Genomic DNA, 22,927 nt, shown 5'->3' on the forward strand with positions numbered 1-22,927 from the left:
GGAAATCGGTTTCCCAACAGTGGGAAATGATGGCAACAACTTATGCTCCTGACCATCATGGCAGGATAATGGTGGGATAATGGCAGGGTGCCATTCCTGGCAAAGGCTGTTAGGAAGCCATTTAGCATGTCACTGGTGGCATTCAAATGATCACCCGACTGGAATTGCTACCACACCTCCTGCCCCGCCGCACACTGTGCACACCAGTCCAAACCATGACTGGACAAACATGGCATGCACATGTCGGAATTTACAGGGATGTAAGCAGGTTGGAGCAGGTGGACGGCTACAGCAAGTGCAAGGTGACTGGATTGGGCATGGGGGATGTTCATGGAGCATGGGATGGGAGCAGGCACAGATGAGGCGGGTGATGATGTTGAGTGTGGGGGTATAGATGGTGTTTGCATGAAGCCTTGCAGGGATCTTGGTTGTGGACTGTGGGGGAAGGGACTGGGAGTCAGCACCAGGGCCGAGGGGGCAGCAGGGGACCATGTTGGGAGTGAGGGGTTGGGAGGGGGGGAGCAGCAGGGGTTAGTGTGAAGGGGCAGTAGGGTTTAGTGTGGACGGGCGGCAGGGGTTAGTGTGGGGGGGCTGCAGGGGTTAGTGTGGGGGTGCAGCAGGGGTTAGTGTGGGGGGGGGAGCGCAGCAGGGGTTAGTGTGGGGGGCTGAAGGGGTTAGTGTGGGGGGATTGCAGGTGTTAGTGTGGGGGGTCTGCAGGGGTTAGTGTGGGGGGGGGCTGAAGGGGTTAGTTTTGGGGGGGATTTCAGGGGTTAATGTGGGAGGCAGCAGGGGGTAGTGTGGGGTATGCAGCAGGGGTCAAATTAATCATAAAAATACCTTTTAATAACAATTGACATAAATTGAAGTTTGAGAAACTAATTGGTTAACATGGTAAGCCAGGTCTTAATTAAGAAGTAGAAATAAGAAGCATCCACTTGAGACGGTAGCTGTATGGTTCTAACAATTAAAGCTCCAATGATTAAAGACAGGAAGATTATTTCCTATTTAAAAATCAATTTACATTCAGTCTCAAGGTAAGAGCTATATGTGTCTATGTGGTGACTCCACTCTAAAAACAAATTGTGCAAGGGAGTGCTTCCTTCGGTCTACAGTGGCTGCATCCACATGTCCAGATTCCCACCCACACCTGCTGGCCCACACATCACTGCCAGCAGGTTTGTATGGGACTCAACATTCTAAAAATTAAATAAGGCCCGGGAGATAACACAGCATGGCTAGGTGAATTGTAAATTGAAAACTGAGATCAATAGGTTTTTGACATCAGGTATTAAGGGATTTGAGGCAAAGGTGTGGGAGTGGTTGTGAAATGTGAAGGTAGGTCGGAGATCAGCCATGATCTCATTGAATGGTGGTGGAACAGGCTCGAGGGGCTAAATGGCCTACTTTTATCCCTATGGACAGGGTTTTTCTCTCATGGATGGGCGTACGCCTGACCCAAATGAGAGAAAAATAGTGCACGATGTTGGGCAAGCGTCCCGAAGTCATCGCGCACTCTTGCAACATTTTGCTCGCCGGGCATGCACAAGAGGCGGCAACAATTAAAAGGCCTATTAAGGGCCCTTAATCAATTAATTAAATCTGATTTTTCGCTGCCCACCCAACTGTTTGGTTGACAGGCGGGTGAAAAAGCCAAGCAGACTTTGTATTTTTTATGAAACCTCATCCACGTGAGATGAGGTTTCCAACAGAAATTAAAAATAAAATAAAAATGTTGAAATCTCATTTATAACATGTCCCTGCTCATGTGACAGGGTCATGTTTTTAACATATTTCAAGTCTTTATTTATGTTTTTAAAAAGCTTCAGCTCCCTAAGGCTGTTCTGTGCCTTCAGGGAGCTTTCAGTGCCCGCTCCCACTCACATGCACAAAGGTCCGCATTCACCCTCCTCCCCCACCCCCCTACCCAGGCAGTGCTGAGGCTCTCAGCAGATGATTCACACTGGCTGGCCATTAAATGGTCAGCCAGCGTGAAATTGCAGTCGGGGCCCAATTGCAGGCGGTGGTCGATTTCACAACCACTCCCACACCCGTTCAACAAGGTAAAAATCCTGCCCTATGTTTCTACGTGCAAGCCTGTTGCTTGCTTTGCCCCGCCACATATAGCACTGACAGACTTAATTAAAATCGTGGTTTACACACCACCCTGATTTCTTTACATGGTGAAAAGTTAGAACTGTCTTTTATACCAACTTAGCACTTTTGTAGAAAAGTGATAAAATGGGTCAATTGGGTGCTGTGCATGAACTGAAACAACAGGATGTGTTTAATGGGCTTCAAGATTTTTCTGGTCCCTTCTCCATTTATGACCGAATGCTAACCAGTGATACTTTGACCTATTACCAGATAGCTTATATACACCAAAAGCCCCCACTGAAGTAAATATCAGCAACGCCAATTAACATGCACCCCTTCTAGTCAGCTGGAAATTATGGGCCAATTGTTGTTTTTTAACAAATGTAAGACCAGTTTCCAGACTGTTTCTATACAAAATAGGATAGCTGACAGGTCTACCATGTGTATATACTACTCACCATCAGCCATATCGGGAAGAATGATGACACGAGAACTGGGGTATTGTTTGCCAACCTGACCACCCATGGGCATACTGAGTGTGATGTTGAAGCTCTCATCTTCTTCATAAAGTGAATCATCAATGATGACAATGCGACAGAACTTTTCGGTCTCCTCTTTGTCAAATCGAATTATACTGGTGTGATCCTCTGGACGGGTGATAAAGTCAGAATAGGACAAGATGGTACTTGGAATAGTGCCTGTAGCAGTACCTGCAGGATAGGAATAAATACATGAAACATGTCAGCTCTACAGACCAAATGTCATTAAAATATAATAATTTTCATAATATTAATGTGATTTATTGGAAAACTGGGTTAATAGTGAGGTTTGGATAGTGTCTGTGTGTATGTGTATATGGGATTTAATTGAATTGGAGACAGCTGGTCTGGGGTCTTTGATGTATCAAAAAGAAGCTAGATTTGAAATGCTAAGTACGTAAACATGCTGAAGTTTTAGAATATGAGGTGTGAGGAAAATTTACATTTTTACATAAACCAGAGTAGTTTGAATTTCAACGAGATGGTAAGATGTTATACCTAGCCAGAAGAAGCTGAGCCAAATAGTGTGTTTATTTTTCCCAAAGGTTACTGATAAAAATTAATATTATGAAAAGATTTATATTATGAGAAAAGTAAAGTTGCGAAAACATCTGGGAACAATGGAATTTGCATTAAAAGGGAGAAACATGTATGAAGGAGGTGAGGTTATGTGTAAGGGGAGTAGATCCAGCAAAGTGTGAAAAGCTTCCAGCCTCTGCGCATCAAGTTGCTGTCTACAGGAACCGAAGCTGACAAAGCTCACTTTGAATATTGTCCAGGGTATTGTGTTGCTTTGCCTAGGTTTGTTTAAATCTATTTGTCATTACTGTTGTCTTAATGGAGGTGTAACTGGGAGCCAGATTGATTAGGGATTTTAGGAATTATTATAATAGTAATTTGACGACCTATGTTATGCTTAAAATCTTTTCTTTTGTTAGTAAATGTTTAATTTAGTTTTCTAAAACCTCTGAAGTCATGGTAGTTCTTCTGAATTCAGGGCTGCAACTCAAAATAAAATACAAATTGCAAAACTGTTGTGGCAGCTGTTTCAAGTTTCCCTCTGGGATTTGAGCAGCTCGGCATTTACCATCCACTGTGCCATTGCACCGAATCTGAATCTTCCTTCTCCACGTAAAAAAAATTGCATTTATCGAATGCTTTTCATGACCTCAGAAGTTCCCAGCCAATTAAATCTTTTTTGGAATGCTGTCACTGTTGTAATGTAGGAATGAGCTGATGTTGTGAGTGGGAAAGATTCTTGGCCATTTGGTGCCCCCTTTTTCTCTCTTTTTATTCGATTCCATAGACAGGTAGATACATTGGGGCATAATTGTAATATTTGAACAATATAAAGCATTTTCACTGGGATTTGTGTTTTATGTTAAAGAAAACAATTGAATGGACTTAGACACTCCTGTCTTTGTTACAGTTATATAGCTTCTCTTTGAGGTTTTTCTTTGACTGGTTGATGCTCTGCTGAAGAACAAAATCCCTTTTTATTGAAAGGGCTTCTAACTCACAGTGGAAAAGCCAGGCCCATCCATATCTTACAACCTGCTCTGAAAACCCTGCTCACATTTTGACAGCTGTGATAAAATCCACCACAGAGGCTGAGAGAACTTGGCTGCAATGTGAATTTTATTTTCAGAACTTTTTCAGCATTTTTTTTCTTTAGCTTTTATAAAGGCAAGATAGGAGGGGGGTGGAAATAACAGTGGGAGGGGTTATGATCAGACTTTTGCCTTGGAGAGAAGAAGGCTAAGAGGAGACTTGATAGAAGTTTTCAAAATCATGAGGGGTCTAGACAGAATAGATGGGGAGAAACTGTTCCCACTCCTAAACAGATTGAGAATGAGCGGGCACAGTTTTAAAGAAATGCAAGGTGAGAAAAAACGTTTTCACACAGCAAGGAGTTAGGGTTTAGAATGTACTGTCTGGAAGTGTGATGGAGGCAGGTTCAACTGAGGCATTTAGGAGGGCATTGGATGATTATTTAAATAGAAACAACGTGCAAGGATACAGGGAAAAGGCAGGAGATTGGCGCTAAGTTAAAATGTTCAGAGAGCCAGTGCAGACACGATGGGCCGAATGGCCTCCTTCTACACCATAACAATTCTGTGATCAGCACTGTCATGTTCAATTTCTTTAACTATAAGCCAGGTAAAATATCTTGCAGAAAAAGACCATTAAAAAGCAGCCAATTTAAATTTATTCATTTGTGCTCTCAAGTACTAACATTCACCAAGACACATTGGTTTTCTATTTGCTGTGCCATTTGGAATGGTTAATGTACCTCACATTTCTAGTATTGTACCTGTTATATTTCAAATGTGTGATCAGCAATGCTGCAGTAATGTTAGGCTTCAGTTAAAATGGAAACGGTGTGAAATTTGTCATGCTTGCTGTGGTTGCCCTTCCTCCAAATGATAAAGTGGATTGAAAGGGGACCATGCTGAGCTTGTGAGGGTCAAGCAAGTGGGATATAAATGCACTTAGACCAACTTCATTTGACATGCTTAGACTGTGCAGTAAAAAATAAACATGTTTGTTGTTGAATCATGATGGATAACATTTTAAAATTCAAAGCTTTATATTTTAGGAAAAATTGCAACTACTGAGCAGTTTAATACAAAAAAGACTATTGCAACTTTCTTCTTTTGTGGAAGAGTTCAGAAATTAATTCAACAACTGATGTTGTCCCTGAATGTGAGAGGCTGTCTTGTTTTTGTAAAACAAGTAAGTCTTTGCTTTAAATTGCCATATTTTAAGTCCCTTCTATTTAAAGTTGGTAGGTATATATGGCCTGGATTCACGTTTATTGTCAAGAGTTTCATTTTAACATTATTTTGTACCAGGTGTGACATAGAGTTGTGTGACCCAATTGGCACCATTTTGGAGCGACCTCTCCCTTTTGCAGACCCTCACTCTCGTTGACCCTCCCTCTCACTAGCCAACCCACCCAGTGCCTGACCCTCCCAATCACTGGCTGACCTTCCAGTCATCAGCCAACCCTCCCTCTCGCCAACCCTCCCAGTTCCCAACACTCCCAGTCGCTGACCAACCCTCCCTCTCACTGACCCTCCCAGACCCTAACACTCCCATTCGCTGACCAACCCTCCCTCTCACTGAAACTCCCAGACCCCAACATTGCCAGTTGCTGGCTGACCCTCCCAGCCCCTAACACTCCTGATTGCTGATTGACCCTCCCAGCCCCCAGCCTACCCAATCACAAGCTGACCTTCCCAGCCCCAACACTCCCGGTCACTGACATTCCTGGTCCCCGACCTTCCTTCTCGCGGCTTACCCCCAATACCCTGCAACTCGAAGATGCACTTGCTCCATAGCTGCTCATTCTGCCTCTAACTGCTCATCTCCCCAGACTCGGGTTCAGGAGAGGGGAGCGAGAGAGGCAGAGAACAGGAGGGTTTGCCAGTGAAGAGGATGGTTGGGGAGCAGGAGAAGTGAGCAGCAAGAAAGGAGCGGGAGAGGCAAGGTGAGGAACAGGAGAGGCAAGGTGAGGAGGGGAGAGGTGAAGAGCAGGAGAGGATTGAAGAAGGGTGGGAGAGGTGAGGAGAGGAGCAGAAGAGATACGGAGCGGGAGAGGCAGTGAACGGGAGGATTCACGAGCAGAAGAAGTGGCATGCAGAAGGTAACTAGAATTAGCTTGTTTCTTTAGATTTTTAAATTATTTTCTTTTTAAAATAATTTCGTTTCTGAATATTGGAATTTAGCAATTACAGTGTTTCAACTTGCAAGGTATAATGTTTCAATGTTTGTTTTCTGATGAGAGGGGCCTACAGAACCTAACTACTGGTTTTACATTGGTTGTAAAGGGAAAATCTGATTTGCTTAAAGTTATACTTTTTAGTCACACAACTATAATGTTAAGCAAAGACTTGCTGTAAAGGAAATTTTGAACAATGACCATCCCATCAATTTTCAGGTATGTACATGCCTTAAGAACAAATCAATCAGTCGGCATGGAAAGAAAGGGGTGAGGGAAGACATAACAAAGTCAAACTCATCAATGTCAAGTGGTCAGCCTAACAGGGGAGATTTAGCAGCCTGACCTTATGCAGCAGGAAGCAAACTCTCACTGAGATTTTCTATGACCCTCAACACTTAGAAAAATGCTTTCCCCAATGATCCACTGCTGCCTGAGGAGATTGGATGACCTTTAGCCCTGTGACTTTCTGAAGATCACTGCTGGCAGCTGACAGACAAGCACAGGGAAGTTAAAAACTTTTACAGTTTTTTATGGAAGAGCAGTTATAACTTTAAAAAGCACTAAAAAGAGAAAAAAAATCAGCCTTTATTTATGTGTTCTAATAACACTACAGGACTCATCTACCATTAATACCACATATACAAAGGGAAGATGGGTCCTCTATGTCATTTATTCACGATGCTCCAAAACAAACTGCCATTCAGTTTAACTTAGTTATTTAGTTGTTCAAAAGCCTTCATTAAATCTGTACCTTTGTGGAAATTCCTTTGCAAAGACATTGTTGATTAACTTAAGTGTTTCTATCTGGACCAGACATCTATGGTATCCAGGCACACCTCTTCAGCTCTACTGTGATTTTAATGAAACCCAATTTCAAACAGGCATGGACTAATTGCTTTTCTTCAGCTGCAACAAAAAAAAGCTCCTTGGTGGTCAACAAGGACTTCTGCTCATGTACATTGATCTTACCTGTGATTTAAATACATTGGGCTGAAATCCTGCTGGAGTTACCACAGGAGACCAATGGCAACCTCCCCCACAGAATTCCATCTGCATTGACAAAGTACACTCAAAATCTGGCCCTCCCTACCTTACCAGGTGATGCTGGTACACTGGATTTTCAAAGATCATTCTGAAACAGACAGTGGAACACTTACAACTTCAGATTGAAGTCAACTAGTTTCAAAGTTACGTGGTTTCTGGAATAATTGTGCAAACATTCTTCATTACAAGTACTGTCTTCATCATGTTAGATGTGCAGAGGAATCCTCTCAATTACTTTGTCCTTCAGCTTAGTAACAAACATAATATGTAAACCAAGCTGTCACACAGCATTCTCTTGACAAGCTAAGATCCACGTCAACCATTTTCAGGTGATGTCTATAAAGTTTTTCAGCCTTTTCTCCTCTCTTTCAACATCCACAATACTATGTAAAGGTTTCATCTGAGTTCCACCGAGCAAATCTCTCTCTGTTAATCTGTACTGTATGTACTGAAGAAACAGTGAAAAGATGGAGGAGCTCTGCTTTGCAATCTGAATGACAGTGATCCACCTTACCCATATCTCCAATTTGATCCCTGGCCAGGGAGCTGTAACTTCAATGATTTGGTATCTATGTGCTCTAGGGATCGCCCAGATATTGGATACTAGACTGCATACATTCATGCTTCTGAATGTTGTCAAGATCAAGTTCTTAGATAAGAAATGCCTTCAAGCAGACCCCCACTGAATTCTACAGAAGCTTTTTTCCTAACTTCTTCATCTTCCATATCATTCCTGCATGATTAATTCATTTTTTGAAAAAAAAATCCTTGGTGCAATCCTCATTTTCCTTTTCCTGATTATTTGCATGATCAATATTTGTCCACATAACAGTTCCTGCACTCCAGAGATAATTCACTGTATGAAATGTCTTAAGGTGTTGTAATGATGTTAAAGAAATATAAATATTTGTAAACGTACCCTGCTGTGTGAAGCAGATGACCATGAGCTCTTGGCTAAAATCACCAGACCTCCTCACCGGAATGAGCACTTCACCAGTATCCTCCTCAATCCTGTATTCTGATTGGGGAATGTAAACTGTTGATTCTGTTGAAAAGGAAAAGGAAAGTGTTGTTGGATGTCAGTATTGAGCTTCACCAAATTCACTGCTCTTCACTAATCTAATCTCTTTAATGGGTGTACTGAAGTGTAGTTCTATCATCAAACAGTTTCACTGAAAAAAAGAAATACAAGATAAATGATTCTCTTTCAAATGAAGTCTGTTCCAGAAAAGGCTGCAAAATTTTGCAGTCCTTTGGTTGTGGGCTAGCTGCGGGGTGGCAGAGCTGGGAAAATAGCAGGGAGTTGCATTGGGATCTTTCAGAGACTCACACTGAAAATGTACCCAACCTGGCTCCCCATCCTCCCAAAGCCCGACCCAACCTGACACAACACCACCCAAAGCCCAAGCTGACCTGACACTGCACCAGCCCCCCAGTCACCGCTGCCCCCCCACCACCCAACACCGCCCCCCCCAACACCACCCCCCCCCCCCCCACCCCCACAGGGCCCAAGGAGACCAAATCCCCCCCCAACCAAAGACCAAACCTGACACAACCCCCACTACCCAATCCTAACCATTTACCTTATGCACTTACCTTCTCCCTGCCTTGTCAGGGACCTTTAAACTAACCTGGTTCACAGCAGCTAGTGCCGTAAAATAGGAGTATATTTGAACATACAAATAAGGAGCAAGCGAAGGCCATTTGGTCCCTTGAGCCTGCTCCGCCATTTAATAAGATCATGGCTGATCTAATAGTAACTTCAAATCTGCATCCCGCCTACCCCCGATAACCTATCACCTCCTTGATTACCAGGAACAAAGACTCTGCTTCCACTGTCATTTCAGGAAGAAAATTCCAAAGACTCATGACCCTCTGAGAGAAAAATTTCACCTCATCTTCGTTTTAAATGGGCGACCCCATATTGTTAACAAGTGACCCCTAGTTCTAGATTCTCCCACAAGAGGAAACATCCTCTCCACATTCACCCTGTCAAGACCCCTCAGATCTTATATGTTTCAATCAAGTCGCAATCAAATTGCCTCTCACTCTTGTGTGGCTTACTTACCTGCGACTCTGCAGCTCTTGATGCTAGGCCCCTCCAGGGTCTCCAATGCACTGCACTGCCCAGATCTCGCCCGGCCTGAGCTGGAAGGTCGGATGAGATAGGGTCGCTTGGATTTCAAGGTAAGAACTTTCAAGTGGAGTGGCAATCAGTCTCAATTGCTACTCCATCGGAAGCTACAGCGTATTGAGGCTGTATCAAACACACATGTTAAGACTGTACCAAACACTCACACTGAGACTGCATCAAACACACTGTAATGACTGGTCCCGGGTGAGGTTCTCCAGATTTGTCATGATCCCGGACAAGATACCGCAAATTGTTAACTTAACGAACGGGACCCCAATTTTGTTATGTTACGGGTGAGGAGGGATGAACTTGCTTCCCTTCTTTATTCAACCTCCTCGGTTGGTCACAACAAGGTTAATTTAAAAAGGATCCCGTCCCTCATAGATAGCTTTTCCCAGTCCAATTAACCAGGCTTTCCTGAGTCAAAGAAATAGTAAGTTTATTAGTTATTAAAAGCGCGAGAAAAAAATGATCAAAATGCAATACACACACACAGATCAAAAATGAGAAGCTGAGTCTGAAAATAAAAGTTTAAAAAGATGTGCGAATCAGTCTTTGACTTGTCAGTGAGGAGCAGATGGCAAAACCTTGTGACTGTTAATTTGTGTGATTGCAGTAGAGCTTACTTTGGCAGTTGAGCAGTTGGTTTGGAGGTGCTTGATTCTTTGGGTTAGCTAAAGGGGTTGTCCGGCTTTCTTCTTGACTGTGGCTTTGCTGACTTGCTTCCAGCCAGACAGAGAAAGGAAGAGAGAGAGATTTCTACCTGCAAGCTGCAGGAATGTCTGGTTGATGTTCTTCTGTTGTGACCTTCACAGCACCCAGAAGCGCACCAGAACTAGAACACACAGATCAGGTTTGCAGCTAGCTTTTTAACCCCTTTTCTTGTGTGTTCCTGGAAGGGGAAAACAAACATGTCTTTCTCCTAGAATCTGCTTTCTATCAATTCAGATCATATCTACATTCTGAGATATCACTCAACAGGAGATGATTTTGGCTGAGATGTGGAAATCAGTCTCCATTGTTTCCGCAACCACAGGAGATTAAAGTTCAGTTGTTGCATTGCACCTCCTACTTTTAAGTGTCTCTGCCAGAAGTAGCTTGACACTTTTTTAGGTGTGACACTCCATGGTCTCTCTGGGCTGGTTGGTCAAGTATAATCCACATAGGAATACTCCAGGAAGTGGTTACTTTACATTCTCAGCTAACTTTTGTTTTCAGATCTTTTTAAAAAACAGATGTCTAACTTAAAAAATTCATTAAGTAATTTGGGGTTGTGATCAGCTGTCCTGACACTTCCTCCACACAACGAATGAAATTCTCATTTCATGACAAAGGGATTTTTTTTTAGAAGACCCACATGCACACAAACACAGGCACATACACATAAACACACACACACACACACACACACACACACACACACTCACGGTCTGAGCCCTGGTCAATATTATCTCTTTTTTTATTCATTTACGGGATGTGGGCGTCGCTGGCTAGGCCAGCAATAATTGCCAATCCATTATTGCCCTTGAAAGGGTGGTGATGAGCCCCTTCTTGAACTGCTGCAGTCCCTGTGTTTAGCCAGACCCACAGTGCTGTTAGGGAGGGAATTCCAGGATTTTGACGCAGTGACAATGAAGGAATGGCAATATATCTCCAAGTCAGATGGTGAGTGGATTCGAGGGGAACTTCCAGGTGATGGTGTTCCCATGTATCTTCTGCCCTTGTCCTTCTAGTTGGTAGCGGTTGTGGGTTTGGAAGATGCTGTCTAAGGAGCCTTGGTGAGTTCCTGCAGTGCATTTTGTGGATGGCACACACTGCTGCCAATGTGCATCAGAAATGAATGTTTCTGGAAGGCGTACCAATCAAGTGGCTTTGTCCTGGACGGTGTTCAGCACCTTGAGTGTTGTTGGAGCTGCAGTCATCCAGGCAAGTGGAGACTATTCCATCACACTCCTGACTTGTGCCTTGTAGATGATGGACAGGCTTTGGGGAGTCAGAAGGTGAGTTACTCAACGCACGATTCCTAGTTTCTGACCTGCTCTTGTAGCCACAATATTTATATGGCCAGTACAGTTCAGTTTCCAGTCAATGGTAACCCCCAGGATGTTGGTAGTGGGGGATTAAGCAATGGGAATGCCATTGAATGTCAAAGGGCGATGGATAGACTCTCTCTTGTTGGAGATGGTCATTGCCTGGCAAATGTGGCATGAATGTTACTTGTCACTTGTCAGCCCAAGCCTGGGCATTGTCCAGGTCTTGCTGCATTTGGACATGGACTGCTTCAGTATCTGAGGAGTTGCGAATGGTGCTGAGCATTGTGCAATCATCAGCGAACATCCCCACTTCTGACCTTACGATGGAAGGAAGGTCATTATTGAAACAGCTGAAGATGATTGGGGTCTAGGATACTATCCTGAGGAGCTCCTGCAGTCAAGTCCTTGAACTGAAATGATTGATCCCCAACAACCACAACCATCTTCCTTTGTGCTAGATATGACTCCAACCAGCAGAGGGTTTTCCCCCTGATCCCCAATGACTCCAGTTTTGCTAGGGCTCCTTGATGCCACACTCTGTCAAATGCTGCCTTGATATCAAGGATAGTCACTCTCACCTCAGCTCAGGAGTTCAGCCATTTTGTCCATGTTTAAACCAAGGCTGCAGTGAATTCAGGAGCTGAGTCACCCTGGCGGAACCCAAACAAAACATCAGTGAGCAGGCTATTGCTAAACAAGTGTCGCTTTGCTAGGGGCATGGCAAGTTCTGGAGCATATATCTTCAGTACTATTGCCGGAATATTGTCAGGGCCCATAGCCTTTGCAGTATCCAGTGCCTTCAGCCATTTTGTGATATCATGTGGAGTGAATCAAATTGGCTGAAGACTGGCATCTGTGATGCTGGGGACCTCCGAAGGAGGCCTAGATGGGTCATTCACTCGGCACTTCTGGCTGAAGATTGCTGCAAATGCTTCAGCCTTATCTTTTGCACTGATGCACTGGGCTCCTCCATCATTGAGGATGGGGATATAGGTGGAGCCTCCTCCTCCAGTGAGTTGTTTAATTGTCCACCACCTTTCAGGACTGGATATAACAGGAGTGCAGAGCTTAGATCTGATCCATTGGTTGCGGAATCGCTTAGCTCTGTCTATGCTGTTTGGCTCACAAGTTGTCCTGTGTTGTAGTTTCGCCAGGGTGAAACCTCATTTTTAGGTGCTGCTCCTGGCATACCCTCCTGCACTCTTCATTGAACCAGGGTTGAACCCCTGGCTTGATGGTAATGGTAGAGTTGGGGATATGCCAGGCCATGAGGTTACAGATTGTATTTGAATACAGTTCTGCTGCTGCTGATGGCCCACAGCGCCTTCTGGATGCCCAGACTTGAGTTGTTAGATCAGTTTGAAATCTATCCCATTGAGCTTGGTCGTCGCACCACACAACACAATGAAGGGTATCCTCAATGTGAAGATGGGATTTCATCTCCACAACAACTGTGCAGTGGTCACTCCTACCGATACTGTCATGGACAGATGCATCTGCGGCAGGCAGGTTGGTGAGGATGAGGTCAAGTATGTTTTTCCCTCTTGTGGGTTCCCTCACCACCTGCCACAGACCCAGTCTAGCAGCTACGTCCTTTAGGATTTGGCCAGCTCGATCTGTAATGGTGCTACCAAGCCACTCTTGGTGATGGACATTGAAGCCCCCCACCCAGCGTACATTCTGTGCTCTTGCTACCCTCCAAGTGGTATGCTTCCTCCAAGTGATGTTCAGCAAGGAGTAACACTGATTCATCAGCTGAAGGAGGGCGGTACGTGGTAATCAGCAGAAGGTTTCCTTGCCCATGTTTGATCTGATGCCATGAGAATTCATGGGATCCAGACTCGATGTTGAGGACTCCCAGGGCACTACATCCCGACTGTATACTACTGTGCCGCCACCTCTGCTGGGTCTGTTCTGCCGATGGGACAGGACATTCCCAGGGATGGTGATGGGGGTATCTGGGACATGATACTATGAGTATGAGTATGTCAGTCTGTTGCTTAACTCGTCTATGAGGCAACTCTCCTAATTTTGTAACAAGCCAAAGGAGGACTTTGCAGGGTCAACAGGGCTGGGGTTGCTGTTGTTGTTTCCGGTGCCTAGGCAGATGTCAGGTGGTCCGCCCAGTTTCATTCCTTTTTTGTGACTTTTTAGTGCTTTGGCACAACTGAGTGGCTTGCTAGGCCATTTCAGAGAGCATTTAAGAGTCAAACACATTTCTGTGGGTCTGGAGTCACATGTAGGCCATACCAGGTGAAGACAGCAGATTTCCTTCCATAAATGACATTCGTGAACCAGATGGGTTTTTTCAACAATCAACATTAGGCTTTTAATTCCAGATTTTTTATTGAAATCAAATTCCACCATCTGCCGTGGTAAAATTCAAACCCGGGTCCCCACAGCATTACCCTGGGGTCTCTGGATTACCAGTCTAGTGACAATACCACTATGTCACCACCTCTGTTCTAACTGGGTTACTTTAAGTTCTGGACAGGGCGTCTGCAATCACATTTGATTTTCCGGCAATGTAGGTGATTTTTAGGTGGTACGGTTGGAGAACCAAACTCCAATGGAATAACCTGGCATTCTATGTCTTAAACTTTTCCACAAAGGTTAATGGGATGTGGTCAGTATAAACTGTGGTCTCTCTATATCCATGTCGGACATATATCTCTAATTGTTTGAGAGTCAGTAATAAACCAAGGATTTCCTTCTCCAATGTGGAGTACTGTTTCTGAAGCTTGTTTAGTTTTTGGCGAAGTACCCGATTGGTCTCTCTATCTCTGATTCGTATTCCTGGAAGAGGACAGCCCCTACCTCAATGTCATGCAAATCAATGGCTACTTTAAATGCCTGGTTAAAGTTAGGAGCTGCAAGCACAGGCTCGCCTGTTAAAATGGCTTTCAGCCTTTCGAAAATTGTCTGGCATTTCTCAGTCCATACTACCTTTGCTTGTTTTTGTAGTAGGTCTGTCAGCGGGGTGGCTACAGCGCTGAAGTTTGGGACGATATTGTGGTGGAATCCACACGTACCAAAGAACCTCATGATTTCCATTTCGTAGTGGGAATGGGGAATTGTGCTACTGCTTGTACCTTTGCAGCCCTGGGTAGTACTTATCCTTAACCCACTACGTGTTCTAGAGAGACCACCTGAGCCTTTGTGAACTCGCTCTTTGCAAGGTTGACCGCTAGGTCAGCTGACTGTACTTTCTGAAAGAGGGCTTCCAGTTGCTGTAAGTGAGTTTCCCAGGTGTCGCCGTACACTAGGAGGTTGTCTAGGTACACAATGCAATTGGATAAGCCCTCCATACCTGATTCACCAGCCTTTGTAAAGTGGCTGGGGCATTTCGGAGTTCAAATGGCATGACTCGCCATTGGGATAGCGCATTATGAAGGTGGGGATTTCCTTTGTACAGGCACTCAAGGGAACTTGCCAGTGCCCCTTGAGTACATCTATCCTTGCAATGTCGGCACTCTTTCTATGCAGTCTTCCAGCCAGGGTATCCAGTAGGAGGTGGCTCTGGTCACTGCATCAGCCTTTAAATGCAGTGGGCAGCCACGTCATGTCCGCTCGCTGTTCTGCACTTAGGTGGGTGAATAAGGAGTCTACGTTCACTAGTATCTCTGTGTTGGTAGCCGAGTAGTAGGGTGTTCAATGTGGGCCTCACCAATGTCTCCCTCCAATTCATCCCCACCCTTACCCTTATCCTCTAGGTCAGGGATAATGGGACAGGCCATTTCCTGTTAGTCCCCTTCTCAGCAGTGACATTGCTTTATCATGATGACATGGCACAGCTGTTGCTTTTTCTCCTGGTCTGAGGTCTCAATTAGATAGTTTACTTCCCCAAACATTCATATTGAGGTTACAACAAATGCTCACTCAGACTATATCAAACAATCACTGAGACTATCAAACATTCATGTTGAGACTCTGACAAACAATCATTGAGACTGCGTCAAACATTCATATTGAGGTGTAACAAACACTCACTGATGCTGAATCATTCATATTGAGACTATAACAACCACTCATTGAGACTATATAAAACATCCATATTGAGACTATAACATTCACTGAGACTATAACAAACATTCATACTGAGACTCTGACAAACAATCACTGAGACTATCAAACATTCATGCTGAGACTGTAACAAACGCTCATTGAGACTGCATCAAACATTCATATTGAGGTGTAACAAACACTCACTGATGCTGAATCATTCATATTGAGACTATAACAACCACTCATTGAGACTGTATAAAACATCCATATTGAGACTATAACAAATGTTGCGACTGTATCACACATTCATATTGAGGCAGTAAAAAACACTCACTGATACAGTATCAAACATTCATATTGAGACTGTAACATTCACTGAGACTATATCAAACATTCATATTGAGCCTATAACAAACACTCAATGAGACTATTAAACACACATATTGAGACTGTAATGAGCAGTCACTGAGACTGTATCAAACATTTATATTGAGACTATAACAAAGACTCACTGATACTGTATCAAACATTCATATTGAGATGTAACAAACACTCACTGACTGTATTAATCACTCACATAGACAACAGCAAACACTCACTGCGACTGTATCAAACAACCATATTGAGACTATAACAAACACTCACTGAGTCTGTATCAAACATTAATATTGAGACTATAACAAACACTGTGACTGTATCAAACATTCATATTGAGGCTACAACAAACACTCACTCAGACTATATCAAACATTCATACTGAGACTGTGACAAGCACTCACTGAGGCTGTATCAAACACTCATCTTGAGGCAGTAAGAAAACACTCACTGATACAGTATCAAACATTCATATTGAGACTATAACACTCATTGAGACTGTATCAAACATTCATATTGAGACTGTAACAAACACTCAATGAGACTATTAAACACACATATTGAGACTGTAACAAACAGTCACTAAGACTGTATCAAACACTCATATTGAGGCAGTAAAAGAACTGGAGGAACAGAACCTCATCTTCCAACTAGGCACTTTACAGCCTTCCGGACTGAATTTTGAGTTCAACAATTTTAGATCATGAACCCTCTCCTCCATCCCCACCCCCTTTCCGATCCCCCTTTTTTCCAATAATTTATATAGATTTTTCTTTTCCCACCTATTTCCATTATTTTTAAATGTATTTCCATCCATTGTTTTATCTCTGCCTTTTAGCCTATTTCGATCCCTTTCCCCACCCCACGTCCACTAGGGCTTTCTGTACCTTTATTATCACATTCCTTAGATAATATCACCAACTTCAACATCTCTTTGTCCTTTTGTCTATGACATTTTTTGGCTATTTCCACCTATCACTGGCTCTCTAGCCAGCTCTACCTGTCTCACTGCCTCCCCCCGCCCCGCCCAAACCATCTTATATTTCACCTCTTTTCTATTTTTCCTTAGTTCTGTTGGAGAGTCATACAGACTCAAAACGTTAACTGTGTTCCACTCCGCAGATGCTGTCAGACCTGCTGAGTTTTTCCAGGTATTTTTGTTTTTGTTATTCATATTAAGGCTGTAACAAACACTCACTGAGGCTATTTAAACATTCATATTGAGACTATAACAAACATTCATTGTGACTGTATTAAACATTCATACTGAGCCTATAACAAATGCACACTGATAGTGTATCAAACACTCATATTGAGATGGTGGCAAACATTCACTGAAGCTGTATCAAACATTCATATTGAGGCTATAATTAACGCTCACTGAGACTGTATAAACATTCATATTGAGGCTATAACAAACACTGAGACTATCAAACACTCATATTGAGACTAAATAATACTCACTGATACTGTATCAAACAATCATATTGAGACTATAACAAACATTCACTGTGACTGTATCAAACATTCATATTGAGCCTATAACAAACATGCACTGATAGTGTATCAAACACTCATATTGAAATGGTAACAAAACTCACTGAAGCTGTATCAAACATTCATATTGAGGCTATAATAAATGCTCGCTGAGACTGTATCAAACACTCATATTGAGACTGCAACAAACTCACTGAGACGGTATCAAACATTCATATTGAGACTATAACAAATACTCACCGAGACTTATCAAACATTCCTAATGTGTCAACCCCCCACAGTGAGACTGTGTCAAATTCTCACACCAAGACAGTGTCAAACCCTCACAGTGAGACTGTGTCAAGCCCTCACACCGAGACTGTGTCAAACCCTCAAACTGAGACTGAGTCAAACCCTCACACCAAGGCTGGATCAAACCCTCACACCGAGACTGTCAAACCCTCACACTGAGCATGTGCCAAACCCTCACACCACGACTGTGTCAAACCCTCACACCAAGGCTGGATCAAACCCTCACATCAAGACTGTCAAACCCTCACAGTGAGCATGTGCCAAATCCTCACACTAAGACTGTGTCAAGCCCTCACACTGAGACTGTGTCAAACCCTCACACCAAGGCTGGATCAAACCCTCACATCAAGACTGTCAAACCCTCACACTGAACATGTGCCAAACCCTCACACCGAGACTATGTCAAACCCTCACACTGAGAATGTGTCAAACCCTCACACTAAGACTGTGTCAAAGCCTCACACCAAGGCTGTGTCAAAGCCTCACACTGAGAATGTGTCAAAGCTCACACCGAGAATGTGTCAAACACTCACATTGAGACTGTGTCAAAGCCTCAACTGAGACTGTGTCAAACACTCACACTGAGACTGTGTCAAGCCCTCACACTGAAACTGTGTCAAACACACACTGAGACTATGTCAAATCTTCGAAGCAAAACTGTCAAACCCTCACAACGAGACTATGGCTGGAATTTTCACGTCCCATTGGTGTCAGATGTCATGCTGGGTGGGGAGAGGGCAATTTGGCAAGAAAACAAAAAAAATTGGTTTCACGTTGTCATAAAACCAGTTTCCAATCATCCACTTCACCCGTCAGTGGCAAGCTGCATTTCCAGCTGCCGCATGTCAGGAGCCTAATTTCAATACTTTAGCATCTCATTATAAGCCCTGTTTGCTGGAAGCATCCTCCCAGGTCAAATTTACTGCCCACGTTGGTATGACTTTAGAATGGCGTGCTTCACAACTGCCTTTAAAAGACAAACACAGGCATTCTGAACTTCGAGGGGAACCTAGAGGTCAGTGCACACAACCTTGCGCAGTGCTCGCGAACATCACCCATAAGGCATCAAGGAAGAGATGCCGTACATTTGTGGGGGGCACAGACAAATTGCTTTTCCAGGCCGGCTGACAGTGCAGTACTGGGGCAAGCGCTCCAGTGCAGGTCAGGCCGAGGGGTGGGGTTTGGTGAAAGGCAGCACAGACTGAAGGAATTACTCAAGAACATGCCGGGGGGTTGGGGGAAGTGGGGGTGAGGGATGCAGCCAGGGACTTGGAAAAGCTTGTTAAAAGTGAACATTCTTCCGCAGCTGCAGCTCCACGTGCTTGGAGTTGGGCCTCTGAAACTTTTCTGCCCACTCAAGCAACACAAAAGCATGAATGTGCCACCAGATGCTCCAGATATTTTCACCCTTTGGGCTCAGACTGCAAATTAATGAGCATTTTAGTGGATTTCAGAACAATTGGATGCCTGTGTACATCGTACAATCTCCTCGCTAAAGCTGGCCACGGAGCAGTTACTGGTGGAGCCACTCACAGCCCCTTGTAATGTCATCATTCAGGTTTGGACCAGTCTCCCCCATGGATCAAGCTAACAATGCAGCCTTGCAGTGTGGGTTAGGAGAATGCCTGTGCCTGAGCTGAGAGCACAGCTGCAGTCCCAATGGGCAAAGCTACTGTCAATCAGGCAGGTGGAGTGGGGCGGAGGTGGTTGGGGCTTCAGGCAGCCATTAAGTGTAACACACACTGGCCATCCAAGTGGTGGCCTGCACTCTCCTGCAGGGGTGAAAGAGCCTTCAGACCTAACCAAAAGTGGTTCTCAGGGTACCTATGGTAACCCATGTATCTCTCTCTTTAATTCTGCAGGAGCAGAACATCAGGATCATGGAGCCTGATGATTTACAATATGCCTAATGCTTACAGGGGAGAGAGCAGCAGAGGGGCCTGGCTCAGCAAAGGGAGGAGCACCTCCCTCAAGATGAAAGGGCAGAAGGGCCTGCTGCACACCCAGCTGAAGAATCGCAGAGAGCTGTCATTCGTAGGTGTCTGGTTAGGGCCAGGGCCTACAGACACTGCCTGTCATTCCTGCAGATGACCAAGAACTAGTGTCGCCAAAGACTGTGCATTTCTAGGAAATTGGTCAGTCACTTATGCCACCTGCTGCAGGATTTGGTGCCGCACGGACATAGAGGGCATCAAGCGTCAGTGGCCGTGATAGTGTCAGCAGTGCTCAATTTTTACGCCGGTGGCTCCTTCCAGGGCTCCACAGGTGACCTGTGCAGGATCTCGCACAAGTCTATCCAAGAGATCACAAATACTGTTTTCACTGAGGCCCAGGGCTTTGTGCATTTTGCCCAGGGTCAGGGAAGCCAGGAAGTAAGAGTGCTGGGATTTGTGCAGATGTCAGGCTTTCCACAGGTGCCAGGAGCCATTGAATGCACTCACATGGTGCTTATGTCTCCATGGCAACAAGCAGTCAACAACATCAACCACAAGGGCTTCCACTTGCTGAATGTTCAGCTGGTGTGTAACCACTACAAACGCATCCTGCAGGTCTGCGTACAATTCCCAGGGAATGTCCATGACTTCTATATCCTTAGCAGGTCTCAGATCCCTGACATCTGCCAGGGTCCAGAGCTGCTGCAGAGTTGGCTCCTCGGGGACGAGGGCTACCCACAGAGGATGTGGCTGATGATGCCCGTGCGGTGGTCTCAGGCTGCAGCAACGATGGTATAACGAGGCTCATGCCGCGACCTAGGCTTTGGTGGAGCAAGCAATACGCGTTTTGGAAATGAGGTTCCAGTGCCTCAACTGATCCGGTGGAGAACTGCAATACAGTCCCCAGGAGGTATTGCACATCATCGCCACTTCCTGCCTAGCACTGCAACTGTGGGAGGACTTGGCTGAGGAGGAGCTGCATGTCTCCTCTGATGACGGGGACATCGAAGGGGATGACTATGGTGGTCTTCGAAGGCGAAGCTACCAGCAATAAGGCCATTACATTGGTCAGACGAGGCGGGCGCGCTTGGGAGGTCCTCATAGCTGTAAGATTCATGGAGGATGATGATGAGCTGCAGTGAGGACAGTCCTGACATCCTCACTTGCATTTGGGAATATTTGACTCCTGTGCGGCTGATGGCAGCGCACACATGCTCAGTGCTGAGGCTCATGTCATGCAGACGCAGCACAGGACCTAATAATCGCTAGATTCCAGGAGGATGCTGATGACATGCAATGAGGACACTCCATAGATCTTCACATAGCTTCTGTTAATGTCTGACTCCTGTCTAAATAAGGGCAGATCGCTTGCACACTGTGATCAGGGTCATATCATGGAGATACAGCTGTGAAACTTTAAAAGCACCTGATCCTTTGTCAGCCTTCAGCACCTGTCCCCTTCAGGAGCACAGCGTCACTGGTCACAGATGCTGAAGAGATGGGGGGCAGCTCCACCTCAAAGGTCATGACAGCACACAGAGAGTATGAGAGAATTCTGTGACACCTGCCCATGACATTCTGGCAGCAATGACAAGCACCATCGAAGTGCAGCCATCAGTAATGTGTCCAGGGAGTGTGAGGCCGGATCATCATTTTGGTCTGAATGTTACAGACTGGACAGGGAAGAGGCCCTGGACTGAGGCACCTGCCTTTATCTTGTGCAGGGACTAAGGGTTCACACCTGAGTGACACGAACGCTGCTCATCAGAACAAGGAGCCATAGATAGAGAGACATTCTTGGGAGTTTATTTACAATGGTCAACATTATGTACAAGTGATTAACACCAGGCTGTGCAACTATATCTTCTTAACCTTCTTAACCCTGCCGCTACATCTTGGTGCTCCCCTTACATCCATAGCAGGAGTGGAGGCAGCCTGTTGACTGCTATGGCCTGTCCGTTATGACCTTGACCTTGGCAAGTGTCCTCTGGAGGGCCGATACCTGGAGGGCCCCAGCCTGCTTTCAGGGTCCTGCTGTGTGGCAGTGGCACCCTCCTCGGCCTGTGGAGCTGGAGCTGCTGAGGTCACAGGAAGAGGGGATACGAATGGGTCGGACACTCCCAAAGTCACCCGGAGTATGCACCTGCTGATCCTCCTCCCTATGGGTGCCCGAGAGCCCCTAGACGACTCCTTGAGGAGAAGGGGAAGCTGGGGTGAGATCAAGCTGCCTGGCACCCCGGTCACACTGACACAGCTGGAGGCTAACCATGCCGTCAGTGATGGAGTTCAGCCTGTGCAGCAGTGCAGGGCCAATATCCTGGACCAAGGTCTCTATGGAAGCTGCCATCCTATCAGTGTTGAACTCGGTAAGTTGGCATGCCGGCACTATCATCTCAGACTGAAGGCAGATGAACTCCTCCATCGTGCCTTGCAATCTGAGCAGTGCAGCGGCCATCCCTTCCTGATGTTCCTGAGCTTGCCTTTGCAGCTCCAGCAACTGTGACATAACTGAGTCCAAAGGACTTCATGGTGGGCCTCCACTGTGTCTAGTATGCGCCCGAGGGAGGTGTCACTAAGTTTGGGGGCCACATGTTTCCTCCCTTTGGCAGCCATGATTTTGAGCAGCTTCCGATCCCTTAGGGAGTGCCAGCTCTGTGCAGGGGCAACCCTTCAAATATGGTGCCCAGGTTACTGAAGGCCTGAGGTGATGGCATGGCAGGCAAATCAGAGGCTGCCCCACCAGCGATCCAGCGTGTTTCTTGGGAAGCATTATTAATGAGTTGGGCTGCACCGGGAATGGGGTGATATATTGCAAAAACCCAGTATTACGACCAGTGGGTAAAACAACTTTTTACCGCATTTTGTGCAAATCTGGGACAATTCTGATCTATGTCAAACCCTCACACTGAGACTGTGTTAAACTCAACCCAAGACTGTGTCAAGCCCTCACACTGAGATGGTGTTAAACACTCACACCGAGACTGTGTTAAAAGCTCACACCAAGACTGTGTCAAGCCCTCACACCGAGACTGTGTTAAAAGCTCACACCGAGACTGTGTCAAGCCCTCACACCGATACAGTGTTAAACACCCACACCGAGACTGTGTTAAATGCTCACACCGAGACTGTGTTAAATCCTCACACTGAGACTGTTTCAAACTCTCATAATGAGACTGTCAAACCCTCACATTGAGACTGTACCAAACACTCACATTGACACAATTAAAATGTATCAAACAGTCATATTGTGGCCA

At 45.1% G+C, this 22,927-nt stretch overlaps 1 protein-coding gene across 1 annotated transcript in view; it reads right to left on the reverse strand.

Annotated features, from left to right (window-relative positions):
- Positions 1–22,927, reverse strand: part of frem3 (Fras1 related extracellular matrix 3) — a 417,152-nt gene that overhangs the window by 281,387 nt on the left and 112,838 nt on the right. The window contains exons 5-6 of the mRNA XM_041178465.1: positions 8,324–8,449; positions 2,553–2,804 (exon numbers count right to left, since the gene is read on the reverse strand). Coding sequence (XP_041034399.1) covers positions 2,553–2,804; positions 8,324–8,449 — 378 coding nt within the window. The remainder of the gene's footprint in view (positions 1–2,552; positions 2,805–8,323; positions 8,450–22,927) is intronic.

This window comes from Carcharodon carcharias, chromosome 1, assembly GCF_017639515.1.
Source record: "Carcharodon carcharias isolate sCarCar2 chromosome 1, sCarCar2.pri, whole genome shotgun sequence".
NCBI lineage: Eukaryota > Metazoa > Chordata > Chondrichthyes > Lamniformes > Lamnidae > Carcharodon > Carcharodon carcharias.